Below are 17,684 nucleotides of genomic sequence, written 5' to 3' on the forward strand. Positions count from 1 at the left end.
GATAGATAGATAGATAGATAGATAGATAGATAGATAATTAGATAGATCTAATTGGCTTCTTTGAAAATAGTCTGTTTTCAACTTTTCACTAGTTACAGCATTTTGTGAAGTAAAATTCTTTTACGCATTAAATCTCAACACAAAATGTTATTTAATATAGACTACATAGCAATATAATTACTATGCTAAGTATCCAAAACATGGTAATATCGTGGTCCTTTATTGTTATTGACCTCAGTCTGAAATTATGTAGTGTAGCTCTGCATTATTAACATTATTAGCTTATTTAGTCGCTTGTGTGTGTGATTTCCTCATTCGTAAATCAAATGAAATAACGTAAATAAGGAACACTCAAGTTGATTCTTTGTTTCCAAGGGAACTTCGAAGAAGACGGCGAACTTCCGGCGTGATTTCAGTTGCTGCAGCTTCACGCTCACAGAGTGGCGGCACTTAAACGGCGCTGGGAACGATTCTCCTCGGGAGCGCAGAGGGAGATCGCGGCTTGCAAACGCCGGTTTTATAATTGATCAGCGTGAACATGAAGCTCTTGAAGCCGAGTTGGGTCAATCACAATGGTGAGAGCAGCAGTCTGCGCTTTTGTTATGTAGAGAGACGGATCGGGTCTCTTCTGCAGGACTGTTCTTACGATCGGCTACTCTTCTGCTCGTTTTAGCACTGTAAGGATCATAGTAACCGGCTGTTTTTTTAGCTTGGCTGGTTTTTAAGAAGCCACCCATGAATATATGATGTGCACACCACCCATTTTGCAAGTTGCCAAAAGGCAGGCAGACCTCTGACACGAGTTGATGAAGCTGGAGCTGATGACAGTGTTATTGCATAGATACAATTAAGAGTCAATTGTGTGATTTAAGAAATGATCTGGCTATAATTAACAGATTAAATGTAACTTGTGACTTTGTTTATATATGTGGCCTTATTTGCATTTCATTTAACCTGCTTTGGAATCGTACATTTTATGCATTGTGTCCTTTTCTTGTTTGCTATAATTGGATATTTTTTTCCAGACCATGCTCGAGCTGTTTTCAAACTGTTTTTGTGTCATGGGTTTTTGTTTCAGGTAAACCAATATTCTCAGTTGACATCCATCCAGATGGAACTAAGTTTGCTACAGGTGGCCAAGGTGAAAATCTGAACCCTCTAACATCTCTTCTTCTGTCATTCTTTTCCTGACTATATAGTATAGCTTTCAGATAAGCTTAGTTTGTAGAAGGTAGTTTGATTTCCATCCTAATTTAGAGACAGATCATTTGTTATTGGGAGCTAATGTTTTCAATGTGGATTGACAGGTGAGGACTCTGGGAAAGTGGTCATTTGGAATATGGCCCCGGTTCTTCGAGAGGAAGATGAGAGGAACGAGAATATTCCCAAATTGCTTTGTCAGATGGACAATCACTTAGGTATCAATTGATACTTTATTTTTTATCTCTGTGTTAAAAATTTAAATATATGAATAAAGAAAAAATGTTGTCGGTTATTGTTCTCTTAATACTTGATTTTGTTGCATTTATACCACGTATTTTGCTCCCAACAATCCAAAGAAGAATTCCGAGACGTGTCTAGATTGTTTTTCCACTTAAATGTATTTTAAACTCCTTTGGATATGAACTGCACTGACAGAATGTGAGACGAAATGTGTGACACCAATGAATATTCAGTATCTAATTAAATGTTTTATGTAACTTTGTGCATTTCAGCATGTGTGAATTGCGTGCGCTGGTCAAATAATGGCTTATACCTGGCATCAGGAGGAGACGACAAACTGGTCATGGTGTGGAAGAGAGCTGCGTGAGTAAAACGGACCCATGCTTTGTATCTCTTAATTTCTCTCTTCATGCACACAAATGATGAACAGTTAAACACAAATATGTGACCCTGGACCACAAAACCAGTCATAAGGGTCAGTTTTTTAAAATTGAGATTTATACATCACCTGAACGCTGAATAAATCAGCTTTCCATTGATGTATGGTTTGTTAGGATTAGAGGACAATATTTGGCCGAGATACAACTATTTGAAAATCTGGAATCTGAGGGTGCAAAAAAATCTAAATATTGAGAAAATCGCCTTTAAAGTTGTCCAAATGAATTTCTTAGCAATGCATATTACTAATCAAAAATTAAGTTTTGATATATTTACGGTAGGAAATTTACAAAATATCTTCATGGAACATGATCTTTACTTAATATCCTCATGATTTTTGGCATAAAAGAAAAATCCATAATTTTGACCCATACATAGTTTTTTTTTTGGCTATTGCTACAAACATACCCAAGCAACTTAAAGGCACAATATGTAAGATTTTTTTATTAAAATATCCAAAAACCACTAGAACAGTGTTATATATTTTGCTGACTTATGTACTTACACTATCGCAAATGTCTCGAAGAATGTTTAAATCCAGAGAAATAAGCAATTTTAACTAGTGACACGGAGCGTGTCCATAGTGTCATTGTGTCGCCTGCCAATGACGCCATAACCCCTCGATTTTGTTTTGTAGAAAACATGGAAACGCCAAAGACGCTTTAATATGTTGTGCGTTTTAATAGACCGGTGACGACCGCACAGAGTAGCATTATAACAGAACTTTCAAATGTATCTAGTATGATAAAACAGCGCTGCTTTACCCCACATACGCACGACCGGAAGGAGCGGAAGCGCTCAACTGTGGCATAATAAAAGCTCCGCTGCTTTCGAGCCGTGTGTCACGCTCGTTCAGAGCCTCGTTTCACTTCGACGGCTTTCTGTGGGGGAAGAAGATGACAACTCCCATGATTTCCCATGAACTCGCCTTTATCTATTTGTTTATTTTGAATATGTGCCCTCTAGCTGCAAAAATTACATATTGTGCCTTTAAGACAAGGTTTTGTGGTCCAGGGTCACATATGTCAAAAAGAACATTTAGCTTTGTCCAACAATTTAAACTTTATTTTTTAAACATAACGCTTTTAAGATGCTACAGTTATAATATTTTCATACTTTTTGAATATTTATGTTTAAAAGTAAGGATGTGATGCTAAAAATTGATTTTTAAGTCTGTGTACCAGTTGACGGAATGACCTAGATGCCACTTGTGCAAATGCATTGCTTATTATTACCTTACTTTTTCCCCTACGCAGATTGTTGCCTTTTTTTGTTTATAAGACACAAACTGATTCCACACATGCATCCGAGCGCAGGCCTTTGAGGCATTATGTGGTATTTCTTTTGTTGTGCAGTTTCATAGGTCCAAGCACAGTGTTTGGGTCCAGCAGTAAACTGGCTAATGTGGAACAGTGGAGGTGCGTCATGATTCTGAGGAACCACACGGGAGGTGAGGGGGAAAAACGCTGCTCATGGAGATGCTGGATATTGTCTTCAGTTTTGCCATTGTGTGAAGCACATGTGGTGTTCTCTATAAATCTGATTCAGATGTAATGGATGTCGCCTGGTCACCTCATGATGTCTGGCTCGCATCCTGCAGTGTGGATAACACCATCGTTATATGGAACGCTCGAAAATTTCCAGGTAAAAAGTCCATTTAGATTTGAGGAAAAAGTCCAGCGATATTGCTTGTTTTGATATATTTGGTAGGGATGTTATTCCATATATATTGTATATCATATTGTATCATGAGCTGAGTGAATCGTTGCATCCCTAATATTTGTAATGCAATGTCATTAAGTGTGGCTTAAAGGAACACTCCACTATTTTTGAAAATAGGCTAATTTTCCAACTCCCCTAGAGTTACTGTAAACAGTTGAGTTCTACCGTTTTCGAATCCATTCAGCCGATCTCCGGATCTGGTGGTAGCACTTTTAGCTTAGCTTAGCATTCGCCAACATAACCAACGTGACCACCTGCTTGCACAGAAGCCTTCGAGCCTTCCGTTGGAAGTTACCTAGCTGGGGACTATTTTCAGGCGCTGCGTAATATCATTGCGCCTGCTGCACCCATGGTACGGCAGCAAAGTTCCTTGATTATTACGCCGGAATGAGAGTATAGTTCCTAGCCATATCGGCCTAGAAAATCGCAACTTTTCATTTTCCGTCGGTCTTAGTACACGATGTAACTACAGAAGAGTCAAGTTTTAAATAGGAAAAATATAGAAACTCTTTGGTCATTTTTGAGCGATGCTAACGGTCTAATCAGATTCAATGATCTATGCTAAGCTAAGCTAAAAGTGCTACCGCCAGACCCGGAGATCGGCTGAATGGATTCGAAAACAGTAAAACTCAACTGTTTAACTCTAGGGGAGTTGGAAAATGAGCCTATTTTCAAAAATAGTGGAGTGTTCCTTTAAGTGCCCAAATACTTTAATGGCCACCATAGTATCTAGAAAAGCTTCATCAGGGAATTTTATAAAGGTTTGGCTTCTGTATCAATAAATTCAGTTCTGAATCAACGCTTCAAATGCTGCATTTTGTATGTGTATGCCACAGAGATTGTGATGACTTTAAAGGGACACACAGGGCTGGTGAAAGGCCTGACGTGGGACCCTGTTGGAAAGTACATCGCTTCCCAGGCTGATGACCGTAGCCTGAAGGTCTGGAGGACCATGGACTGGCAGCTGGAGACAAACATCACCAAACCCTTCAGTGAAGTAAGACTTCAGAGTTGAAACTGTTGGCCAGAAATGGCGGTTTGGACTTGTATTTACTCTTTTGTTTAGTTGTTTCTTTTTTGAGTTGTTTACATGCCCGTGACCCTGTATTCTCTCTTTTTTTTCCTCCTCTTCTCTCTTGCTTTGATTCAGTGTGGCGGCACTACACACGTCCTGAGGCTGAGCTGGTCTCCAGATGGTCAGTACCTAGTTTCAGCTCATGCCATGAATAATTCTGGGCCCACAGCTCAGATCATCGAACGCGACGGCTGGAAGACCAACATGGACTTTGTGGGTCATCGAAAAGCTGTTACTGTGGTGGTTAGTGTTGTTTCAAATCTGTAATATTTCACAGAAAAGCATACATTGAAATATCCGTCATAGTTTGTACTGCAGTGTTTCGATGAAATCATGATTTTTAAAATGGGCTAAGCTCTAGAATTTGATTTGTGTTTCTTATTGAGTGCTTTATTAATTCTTTTCCATCTCTTTGCAGAAGTTCAATCCTAAGATCTTTAAGAAGAAACAGAAGAATGGTAGTACACCCAAACCCAGCTGTCCGTACTGCTGCTGTGCTGTGGGTAGTAAGGACCGCTCACTCTCTGTATGGGTATGAGACTTCTCAATATCACCCCTTATTTTAGCCTTGTTTTCTATTTTTGCAGATTGGTTTGGCCCCACTACAAAAAAAACAAATTCTATTTAAAATTAAATTATAAATTTGTGCAAAATCAAGGGACACTAATAAAATCTCAATTTACAATTTAACATAACTGCTAAGCTGAATTTTAAGTAACCATTAGTTTCGTCTTCGGTGTCACGTTCCTTCAGAAATCGTTGTAATATGCTGATTTGGTGATAAAAAACATTACTTATTATCAGTGTTGAAAACACTGTTTTTTTTTCTCACAGTTCTTTGATGAATAGAACTTTCAAAGGAAAAGCATTTATTTGAAACAAATAACTTTTGTAACAATCTAAAAGTCTTTACTGTCACTTTTGATCAATCCTTTCTGAATAAGAGTATTATTTTCATTCAAAACAATCTTACTGACCTCAAACGTTTGAATGGTAGTTTGAAAAATGTTGTGGTTATGCTCTAGGGCTGGGTAAAAAATATCGATATCTTGATATTAATCGATTATCATTTTTACGGAACAATATCGATTCTTAAATCCCGAGAATCGATTAGTCTAGCCTGTTTTCAGTTAATGGACGGAACGTTGAAGGGCACCTCCCATGCAATAAATCACAATAAGCATTGTGCTTTGGTACTTCTCATATGAAACAGTATCAGATTTCAAATTCTGTCCATTGTATTGCATTATTCAAACAATAAATACCGTTTTGGCGCTGTTTAATGCGGAGTGACAGATCGTTGTAGCGCCTCAGTTCAACAGACGCAGCAGCGCGAGGCGCACGTGAACTAATCATCTCCTCCACATTAATACCAGTTTCAGCACAAAATAAACATGACTAAACATCCGAAGGTAAGTTAAAAGAAAGAGTACAACTTTACAATCCGTATCCTGTCTCATGTAAGCTCTCAATAAGTGTTTCAGCCGCGCAAAGACGTCAATATAACGTCTTGTCACGTAACGTCACATTTACCTCAGAAAAACATATTTGGTGACCATTAACTCATTAATCAGAAAAATAAACTGTAGAGAGGGGCATTTTGCTAAATATATGCACCATATAACATATTCATTATACATTTTACTGTTCTTCGTGTTTAATTTATGTTTGAATAAATCCATCAAGATTTTATGACAGCCACCATTATGTTTATATTAAAAACCAAAAAACAAATTGAAGTAGAAATATTATGTAATTGTAACTTTATTATTTTAAAAACTTCATTAAGTGAAATTTTAAGAAATCAGTCAGTTTTAACCTTCAATATTATAGTAATGTAGTACCAACTGACTCTCATGTATATTTTACAGCATTGGTTGAGAGATTGTTTTTCCTTGAGGAAATTTGGCATGTACTGTAGCTGATATATATTCAAAATAATCGATATTGAATCGAATCGAATCGCAAGTTTGTGAATGAGAATCAAATCGTGAAATTTGTGTCAAAACCCAGCCCTATTATGCTCTGCTTAAAAATATTGTTTAATGTTCAATATAAAACAGAAAACTGACAGGATAAAGCGAAAAATCACATCTTGTCCATGTTAACGAGTTTTTGTCCTTACCAGCTGCAACCATGGCAATATGTTTTGGCATGTAGTGCCTCCCACAGTGAAACCTTATTGGTTCAAAGCTCCAAAAAGCTGTTTAAGAACTAAATATGTTGTGTTCTTATTCTGTTTTACCCAGTATTTAAAGAATGGCACATATTCATGCAGTGTAAGGGTACGATTTCTGAACGTTAAGATGACGCACCTTCAGTTATCCTGCTCTTGTTTTTCAGCTCACCTCACTCAAGCGCCCACTGGTGGTCATCCATGACCTCTTTGATAAATCCATTATGGATATTACATGGTAAGAAAACAGCTTTTCTATTTTCCAAGTTTTATAAAGCATCATAGACAATGTGGTGGGGTGAAGACTTACATGCGTGAGAGTATTGTGAACGGATTGTATCTCTCAGGACACTCAATGGGCTGGGACTCCTGGTGTGCTCCATGGATGGCACTGTGGCTTTCTTGGATTTCTCACAGGATGAACTGGGAGATCCCTTGAATGAAGAGGAAAAGGTGGAGAAAATGTGCACACACCAGTGTCAACGTTATTTAAGTATTTAAGGCAACAATAACTTTTCAGTTGTATAATTGAAAAACTGGAATCTCACTTAAGTTGTACACATTTAGTGAAGTAGTATTTATCTATTTATTTAATAATAAATTAATTGTTTCTTTGAACCATTTGTTGACACAAGAAAATTGGTTCATTCTAGGGATGTTCATTTCGGTTATTTTTCCTAACCGATGCTCGTTAACCGTTAACCGACAAGATTATTTTAAATTAGAATTGAATTAAATTAGAAAGTATAAGTGGCTGTGACCCGTTAAAAATACTAACATTTCTTTCCCGGGGATTAACTTTACATGCGCAAAAAGCAGCAAACAACAGAACATGAGGATTCACATGGTCATCATATCACATCATGCACCTGCAGCGCTTCTGCGAGCGGAGAAAAACATCATAAAGCTAGGCTATATATATATATATATATATATAACGAATAAATAGGCCTATACGAGAAACATATTTTTACTTAATAAATTAAGAAAATGAAAGAAAAACTGCAACAAGTAGCCTAGTATGCAGAGTTTCGGTTCATTTTTGTGCTGTGCGAAAGGAAACAAGTGGCATCCTATTTTTCTTTAGGATTATTTTACAAAAGCACAAAGATTAAACTGTAGTGTTTTAAAAAAATGTAGTAAAATCTGTGCCGTTGTGTTATCACCGCACCGCCGTGATGTTATGCAAAACATTTTGTTTTATGTGGATATTGGAACGCGAGTGAAGTAGGCTACATAATAAATAATAATTTGCCATTCAAATACATCGCGAATACGGAAACATTTGATTTTGTGTGGAATGAGAGACCCAACGTTTTTGGGTTTTGTTTTAGCCTTAATGAATTCGTTTTGGCTTGTCGTTTATATTGCTATAGCTTCTTATATTTTTAATTCTTGTTCTTTTCTAAATACTGTTAATTGAAAGGATTTGTTGTGGAGTGAGGGGAACTAAAATAGCCTAGATATGTTTACAGTGTTTATTATAATGTTTGTAAACATTTCGCATCGGAATTAGGCCAATTTCTGAATGAAATAATAAAATGCGACTTATGTTTTTTCCCCCTAAAAAACATTTGTTTTTATACGCATAGCGTATTTTAACCATGCAGCAAACCTTTTTAAATATTTTGATAAATTACTGAAAAAATAAATTAAATGACTTTTAAACCATTTAACTGATTGTATTAATCGGTCAAAATTCTTACGGTCGGTTAACCGGTTAAACGGTTAAAATGAACATCTCTAGTTCATTCAGAATGTTACACTAAATCAAAGCTTCCAGTCCTACTTAAAGAGATGCACAAGACATTGTGGGAGAGTGTTTGCTAATTGCCTTTGCCTGCTTAATGCAGTGTGACAAAAACAGCCATGCAGCATTTAAAAAAAAAATCGCTTGTTACAGGAAAAGCCAAACTGTTTTGAAAACAGCTGAGCTACAGTCACGCTTCTGAAGAATGTAAATGGCTTAATAGCTTTGCTACTTTTGGTTAGTTATTTAGCACACACAAACTAACAAGGTGGCGGAAAGACTCGAGTCTCCAAAATAAGATTTCTGTATATCTTTCTGTAGAATGCTATTCATCAGAACATCTATGGAAAGAGTCTGGCCATCACGATGGAGTCCCAACTTTCCAGCACAATCATTGAGAACCCAGAAATGCTGAAGTATCAGCAGGAGCGGCAGGGGAACCAGAACCCCAATGAAGCCCAGGGAATCGGTCCTGAGAACCAGACACCCAAACTCACCAATGTGCTCAACGGAGAGTCCCTGGAGGACATCAGAAAGGTCAGAAGAAAGAATATGTAACCATACACACAGCAGTGCTATTTTAAAATTATTAAAATGGATATGCTGAATGATGATGTGGTAAGTAATGATTGCTTACTAGTATTTCCACCTCCAGCCATGGCTGGCTTGCAAGTTTACAAAATATAGTTTCCTGCTCTGTCAAATATTTAAAATCCAAACCACGTCTAGCAAAATTTGTTTGCAGATGGTTTGAGATTTAGGTATCTGAATATATCAAATTGATATATTTTATGTGTGACTTAAGATTCTAAAAGTGTCCAAGTACTTTCTGGGACTAAATGAAATACTTCTAATGAGTGGTTATGTAAAATTGTAATAGTTTACATGCATATTACATGCAAATACATAATGTGTGGGTGTGTGATATTAAATAATTTGCATACAATTTGCATGCACATCTGCCTGTCTCTCTGTCTGTGTATGAATCTGTATATTTATTTATCATTTAATACCATGATGGTCGTAGCATTGTAGTTTGTGAAGATTTATCCGAACACTTTCATCCTCAAACATCATGTTTGCAGGACTGCAGTTATTAACAAATGGCTTTTTTTTTTTTTTGGATTGGGCAGAACCTCTTAAAGAAGCAGGTGGAGACCAGAACCGCAGATGGGAGGAGAAGAATCACACCTCTCTGCATCGCACAGCTCGACACGGCGTAACGAACGCGCACAAGAACACGTCTAAAATGATCACTCACCTATACCACAGCATACGCTCGGTGTCTGAATGTCTCTTTCTTTTACCCAGGGACTTCTTACCAGCGTTGTTCAACAGCGTCCCAATCTTGCCGGGGTCGTCTGCATCGACTCAGCTCACCCCTCAGATCTCTTCGGATTCTAGTACGGCCAACTCGCTTGGCTTGCGACCCTCACATGACCCCACCACCACCTCTCCCAACAAAACTGCGGAAGACAACAAGGACAGGTAAGTGTACATGTATGCAAAGTCCCATTTCCCCTCTCTCTCAACCAATACTTTTTCTTTCTCTGGTCTCTCTTGTAGTGGAACTGCAGCTGTGAACTCGATCGGGATGAAATCGAATCTGCTGTTGACATCTGCCTCCAAGATCGAGCCCATGAAAGCGCTGGATTCGCGATTTACCGAAAGGTCAAAGGCCATGCCAGGGGTCACTAGTGTACCCCTCACTATAGGCATCACCCCACTTGACAGGTAATAAAGTCTGCATGATAACCGGTGTGTTCTTCTAAACTGAACTTAAAAACAAACTGAAGTTGTTTTGTGGTTCTGTCTCAGGGTAAAAGACAGCAGCTCTGTGAAGGAGCCGAAAGGAAAAGATGAGACCAGCAGCGACAGTGAGGACAAGATCATGGTGAAATCTATTGCCAAGAGGAAGGGAGAGATGGAGGGAGCAGAGGTGGTAGAGAAGAGGAAGAAGGGAAGGCCGAGGAAAGATGCCAAAACGATGCCCTTCCCACAGGTGACATTTCTTCTTTCGAAAGATGCCTGGATCTCAAAATCGACGGATGGGGCCTTTTCTGAAGGGGGTTTTACTGTGTAAACGCTAAAGCACAGCATGCTGTAAGCATGTAAAATAAAACAATGCTACTAAAAATTCTGAAAGTATATAAATATTTTAATATGGATTTTTATACATATTATAGACTACTATTCAACAGTTTGAGGTCTGTAAGATTTTATTTTATTTTCTTTTTTTTTATGTTTTTGAAAGAAGTGTCTTATGCTTACCAAGGCTGCATTTATTTATCTATCAAAAATACAGTAGAAGCATTTTTCTATTTTAAAAAGTAATTTATTTCTGTGAAGGCAAAGCTGAATTTTCAGCATCAGTACTCTAGTCTTCAGTGTCACATGATCCCTCAGAAATCATTCTGATATGCTGATTTGCTGCTTAAAGACTTATTGTCAGTTTGGAAAGCAGTTGTTTTGCAGCAGTTGTGCTGCTTAATATCTTTGTGGAAACAGTTTTTTTTTTTTCAGGATTCTTTCATGAATCGAAAGTTCAATAGATTTATACTCATTTATTTGAAATATAAATGTCCTATTGTCATTTCTGATCAATTGAATGCATCCTTCTTTTAACAGAAAACATACTGACCCCAAACTTGTGAACAGTAGTGTATAAATGTGTATATGTGACCCTGGACCTGGACCCTGGTCTTAAGTGTCAATTTTTTGAAATTGAGATTTATACATAATCTGAAATCTGAATAAATTTGGCCAAGATACAACTATTTGAAAATCTGGAATCTGAGGGTGCAAAAAAATCAAAATATTGAGAAAATCGCCTTTAAAGTTGTCCAAATGAATATATATACATACATACAACTTTTTTTAATACATATCCGAAATATAAGAAAAAAAATCTACATTAGTTGACTATGGCTTCTATATTATAATCCCTATATCTTTTATTCCATTAACTTCATGACCAAGGCACATATGAGACCCTGAGGGTCCTTCATTAGAACCCATGTGATTGATTGGTCTTTTCTCTTGTAGACTCCAGTCGAGCCGTCTCGATTAACAACACCTATAGCGGTGTTAAAACTTCCTACCCCATCCATACAGAAATCATTCAGCACTCAGGTATGGCACAAAAACTCTCTACACCCAATACATCAGTCCTGTCTATGCAATTAACGCTCTCGGCAGATCATAATGTGTAATCAGGAAGCTCAAGTACTATGTCTGTAAGAGTGTTAAATGCAATTCAGACATAGACTCAATATCACTGCTGGAGGAAAAAACAGCCTGGTTAATGACCCAGGATCTAAATCAGCTAACAATAAAAACAAGGACTGAAATCTACGAAACGTTCAGTTTGATTAAATGGGGTTTTTAACCTGCGATTAGGTGAGCACAGATGGAGTCACGTATCTGGAGGTGGAGAACGAGGTCTCTGTGGTGTCTGGATCTCGTCTCAGTCAGCTCAAATGGAGCAGAGAGGGGCGAGAGTGGGACGTGCTGCTGCCCAGTCGCATCATCATCGCAGCTGGCAGCAGGTGAGCACACAACACACTGGTTTATGCCTGATGTCAATATCTTGAGTAAAAGTAACTTGCTTTCTTTTTTTCATAGCAATGTTGTTGCTGTAGCTTGTGAGGACCGCACACTCTCTGTCTTCACTGCGTGTGGACGGAGACTGATTCCATCCATCATTCTGCCCGTCCCCATGTCAGCACTTCATTGCTCGGGACACTTTGTCATGGCGCTGACCGCATCAGCCATGCTGTCTGTCTGGTATTGACCCTTCCTCTCGGTTTCTCAATAGAAAAGTCCAGACAAGTCATTTGTTGACTGATGCTAAAAACGTGGCTGTATTTGTAACAGGAGTCAGGTTGATTTGTGGCTTTTTTTACAGGCTAGTGATTATTTACATCAATTCTGAAAGATCTAGATCTGACATTAAATGGCTGGTATTGTCTTTTTTTTTTTTCGGCAGGGATGTTCAGAAACAGACGGCTTTGGTCAAAAATGAATCTCTGAATCCAATCTTATCAGGTGTGATTTTGTTTTCTTCCTCCTTTTTATATCTTTGTTGACCTCATTAATTGACTCTTCACTAAACTCCACCCCCTTGATTTCTGCTGTTCATAAATATTATTGTTACATGGGCTGGAAAAATATTTTTGTCTGCCATTTGTTAACAATAACATGATTTAAAAAAAACTAAGACTGAATAAGAGCTGAAGCTCATGCTTTTCAGTCAGAGGAAAAGCAATTACAAGTGGCACATTAGTGTATTTAGCAAGGACACATTGTTTGATCAAAAGTGACAGTGAAGACATTTATAATGCTACAAAAGATATCTATTTCAAATAAATGCTGTTATTTTAAACTTCCTATTCATCGAAGAATCCAGGAAATAGAAAAAGCGTATCACGGTTTCCACAACAACTGTTTTCAACATTGATAAGAATAAATGTTCTTTGAGCAGAAAATTAGCATATCAGAATGATTTCTGAAGGATCATGTGACACTGAAGACCGCTGAAAGAGTATTGAGTGCTGAAAATTCAGCTTTGCATCACAGGAATAAATTACAATTTAAAATAAATTCAAATAGAAAACATATTTTAAATTGTAGTAGTATTTCACAATGTTTCTGTTTTTTATACTGTGTTTTTGGTCAGATAAACACAGCTTTGGTGAGAATAAGAGACTTCTCAAAAGCATTTAAAAATCTTACGGTACGGTACACAAAACTGCTGAATTACATGAAAAGAGCAAAATGATGGGTAGCAATAATTTGACTAATGAACTATCATAAATCAATTGAAATCTAATAATACCTCATCTCTCTCTCACTCCAGGCACAGATGCCACAGTAAGTCAGTCTTTTTTGACTCAGCAAGGTGTAGCTGTGGTGTCGCTGTCAAATGGAAAAACATACTGCTTTAACTCGTCGCTGGAGACCTGGTGAGTGAAACACAAACCATGTGTTAAGTTTTAACAACCAGAACCTGTTCAAGGGCCGCTATGATTGTCTTTTCTCTTCATCTCTAATAGGAATTTGATCGCAGATAAGCAGGACTCTCTTGTACAGTGCACAGACTTCCGCAATTGCGTGTCCGCTCAGGATGCTCTGGGCTCCATGGGGCCACTGGCCCTAACACAGGGCCGTAATCTAAGGTAACAGCCATTTTAGTACTTTGCTAATGCTGCTTTCTGATTCACAATCACTAGAATTAGCTTTAATACTGATTTTATGAGAATAGGGAAGTCCGCACTAAAACTATAATGATAACAACATAGTAGAACAGAATTGTGGGAATTATTCATTTAAAGAGCTTGAACATTTAAAGGGTTAGTTCACCCAAAAATGATTATTAGGCTGCGTTTTACTCACCCCCGAGGCATATGACTTTCTTCTTTCAGACGAATCCAGTCGGAGTTATATTCAAAATTGTCTTTGATCTTTCAAGCTGTTTAATGCCACTCAGCGGGTGTTTGTTCCAAAGCTTTATGAACATCTTTCTTCTGCTGAGCATGAACGATATTTTGAAAGATAACCAGACTGTTGCTGCAAGCCATTGACTCCCACAGTATTTTTTTTCCATACTATGAAATTTAATGGTTTCTAGCAACTTTTCCGTTACCTTCCAAAGCGTCGTCTTTTGTGTTGCGTCAGTGTATGCTAATATAGTTCTCTTTATTGTTATTGGGGGTGAACAGACCTTAACCGTCTCTCTTTTGTCTGTGTCAGTGCGGGGCGGTTGGCATCTCGCTTGTCATCGACTCCTCACCACTTGCAGCAGGGAATGACTCTGGCCTTCCTGGAGAAGCAGCTCTCCTCCGCCCTCATCCTCCTCTCAGCAAGCGAGTACAGGCACTGGCTTCTAATCTACGCACGTTTCCTCGTAAATGAGGGTGAGTGAGAAGGTGGTCAGCTGGTAACAAGAGTCAAGAGGGTCCATTAAAAGTAAAGCAATAGTTCCCCGAAAACTATAAATTTGCTGAAAATGTATTCACCCTCAGGCCATCTAAGACGAAGATGAGTTTGTTTCTTAATCGGAGCAGATTTTCAATAGCTCTGTGTGTATCCGTGCAGGTTATTTAAAAGTTCACTGATTTACTCACCCTCATGTGGTTCCAAACTTTGACTTTCATGTGTGGAACACAACAGGAGATGTTTAGCAGAATGTCCAAGCTGTTTCTGTTCAATAGAAGTGAATGGGGACTGGAGCTGCTGACCTCTAAAAATAATGAAAAAAGCACCATAAAAGTAGTTTGTATGATTCCTGGCTATACTTTCCACATCTTTTGAACTTATGCTTTGTGTTAACAAGCTGATATTTACATTTTCATTTGCACATATTCAAACCTGACACCTCAAAATGTGTTGCTCGTCTATGTGGCTGTCTGTTGGACATGAGATGACAATATACGTATGACAGTAGTTCTCAAATAAGTTCTTATTTTTGGAAAACAACTTGTCACCCATCAATTATCATGACAAGAACACTCTGAAAAGACTACTTTGTGACAAAAGCCCATCCAATTTAAGTTAAAATGTGATGTTTGTTTATTTGAGTTGTATGAATTATGAATGGACAGGTGACATTTGAGCCACGCTGTCTTTAGCAGAAACAGACAGTGGAGGTCAATGAACGGTCCATCTGTCAGAGAGGAAACCTCACGGGAGATCTCACCACAGAGAAGCTGTCGAGACCCGAGTCTTTTACCATCTCAACCTGTCGACAGATTTGATGGATATGACAGCAGCACACTGTAGTGAAGCTGAACAGGGTTTTGCTTAAATCTATTTGAACACTCACAGGAAAATGAGTTTTGAAGTTATGAATTCCACTCTCATTCTTCATCATTTAGACTCCAACTGCAAAACTAGTTTATCTTGAAGTGAGGAACAGAAAACAGAACTATTTACCTGGAAGCAGTAATAATGGAAGCAGTGGCTCGGTAGCTTTATAGTTTAGCATATATAGGTTCACATGGATACAGGGTTCATATTTTACCCTGGGATAAAGTTATTTCATGCTGCTGAATCTACAGCACCATGGCAAAAGAAGTCATGTTTTGCAGTTCAAATCTAATGTGATAAGACAAAAAGGTTGTATATCAAGAAATAATAGCAAGAAAATACATCTTGCCCTAAGGAGCTGCACGCAATGTAGCCAACAGGACAAACTGTTAAGTCTGATTGACTGACAAACTCTGAAGATGTACTGTTTAAATTAGTCTGATGGATCCTTCACTGAATAAACTCCATCAGTTACTGAATACTGTTACTGAATCAACACCGCTTTATTATTCAGTGATGAAATATTTGAATGAAATACATTAAAATATATCAAATATATATAGAGTAATACATGTATCCATATAAACTGAAATTAACTAAGTACTACGATTTACTAAATACTTAAATTAATCAAATTGAAATAAAATAAATAAAACCTAAATAGAAATGAATAAAAAAAAAAGTTACTAAAATGAAACTAAAATGGAAACTGAAAAATATATGTATACTTTAAATGTATATATGTGACCCTGGTCCACAAAACCAGTCATAAGGGTCAATTTTGTGAAACTGAATAAATAAGCTTTGCATTGATGTATGGTTTGTTAGGATAGGACAATATTTGGCTGAGATACAACTATTTGAAAATCTGGAATCTGAGGGTGCAAAAAAAAATCTAAAAATCTAATCATCTTTAAAGTTGTCCAAATGAAGTTCTTAGCAATGCATATTACTAATCAAAAATTAAGTTTTGATATATTTATGGTAGGAAATTTACAAAATATCTTCATGGAACATGATCTTTACTTAATATCCTAGTGATTTTTTGGCATAAAAGAAAAATGGATAATTTTGACCCATACAATGTATTGTTGGCTATTGCTACAAATATACCCCAGCGACTTAAGACTGCTTTTGTGCTCCAGGGTCACAAATGTATATGTTTACACTGACCACACACACACATATACATATATATATGTATATGTATGTATGTGTATGTGTCATCATGTTGTTTTAGTATTATATATAAAAAACAAAAAAAAACTTACAAAAGCACATAAAATTACTAAAACTTAACTAAAATTAAAATGAACTTGAAAGTATGAAAAAGCTATTACTATAATTAAAATATTCTATAATATAAAATATATATAAAAAAAAAAGCACAAACAAAAACAAAAAACCTTGCTACGTGTACTGCATTAAACTAACCAGAACTTACATATTGTTGCTTAATTTAACAATTTCTGTCAATACTGTCGACTAGACTGCACAGATACTGAGATGGACGATGACATCACAGAGTCAATGACGAACTGACTTTAACTAGAAAGCGTTTACTATCGTCCTTTTTTTCGACACACTATTTTCCTGTTTAATACTGTAAAGCTGCTTTGACACAATCTGTATTGTATAAAGCGCTATATAAATAAAGGTGACTTGACTTTTGTTGTTTTGATTGCTTCTAATGTCCACATTTGTAAGTCGCTTGGGATAAAAGCGTCTGCTAAATGATTAAATGTAAAATATGGTAGCATCGCTGCATTACCCACCATGCAGTGTAAGGTGAGCGTCTGTGGGTCAGTTTCTCCTCTCTCTCTGCAGAAGCAGTGAGCAGCAGGGCCACATGATGGCAGTCCACCTACACCTCTCACTCCTCTTACTACGTCCTGTTTTGTCTGTCCCTCGAGAGAGCTGTGAGAGAGGGACAATGCCATTGCTCTCAAGGTTGAAGCTGGGAGAGAAGCAACCTCAGTGTGTCAGAACTGGTTTTAATACAATATAAATCCTGGTGTTGAAAAGGCTTAGAGTAAAATATATTAACAGCGTCCCTCAGACTGGCACAAACAATGACACTGTGGCCTCTGGCCCCGCTGTCCTCCTTGACTTACTGATGAGAGCTGCAACTTCCTAGAGGGAGGAGGACTACGAACATTAATACTTCACACATTCAGTTTTTCACATTCACATTTTATATGATCTTAACTATCATATTATAATTGTAAAAGTTCTGAAAAGCATAAAACTATAGCAATATAACTACATGCACA

General features: G+C 37.4%; 1 protein-coding gene across 1 annotated transcript; it reads left to right on the forward strand.

Moving 5' to 3' along the window:
• Window positions 1-444: 444 nt before the first annotated feature.
• Window positions 445-14,527, forward strand: hira (histone cell cycle regulator a). The gene is made up of 23 exons (XM_016444750.1): window positions 445-575; window positions 1,079-1,141; window positions 1,308-1,418; window positions 1,716-1,806; window positions 3,237-3,331; window positions 3,430-3,525; window positions 4,440-4,600; window positions 4,754-4,921; window positions 5,097-5,210; window positions 7,022-7,092; window positions 7,202-7,307; window positions 8,926-9,141; window positions 9,738-9,823; window positions 9,916-10,092; window positions 10,171-10,338; window positions 10,423-10,606; window positions 11,650-11,736; window positions 12,004-12,152; window positions 12,229-12,390; window positions 12,593-12,651; window positions 13,463-13,568; window positions 13,659-13,781; window positions 14,356-14,527. Exons 1-23 carry the CDS (start codon window positions 539-541, stop codon window positions 14,525-14,527), a joined length of 2,802 nt encoding a protein of 933 aa, XP_016300236.1. The 5' UTR covers window positions 445-538.
• Window positions 14,528-17,684: the final 3,157 nt, after the last annotated feature.

The sequence above is a fragment of the Sinocyclocheilus anshuiensis genome, unplaced genomic scaffold (genome assembly GCF_001515605.1).
Source record: "Sinocyclocheilus anshuiensis isolate Anshui unplaced genomic scaffold, SAMN03320099.WGS_v1.1 scaffold1136, whole genome shotgun sequence".
In the NCBI taxonomy this organism is placed as follows: Eukaryota; Metazoa; Chordata; class Actinopteri; order Cypriniformes; family Cyprinidae; genus Sinocyclocheilus; species Sinocyclocheilus anshuiensis.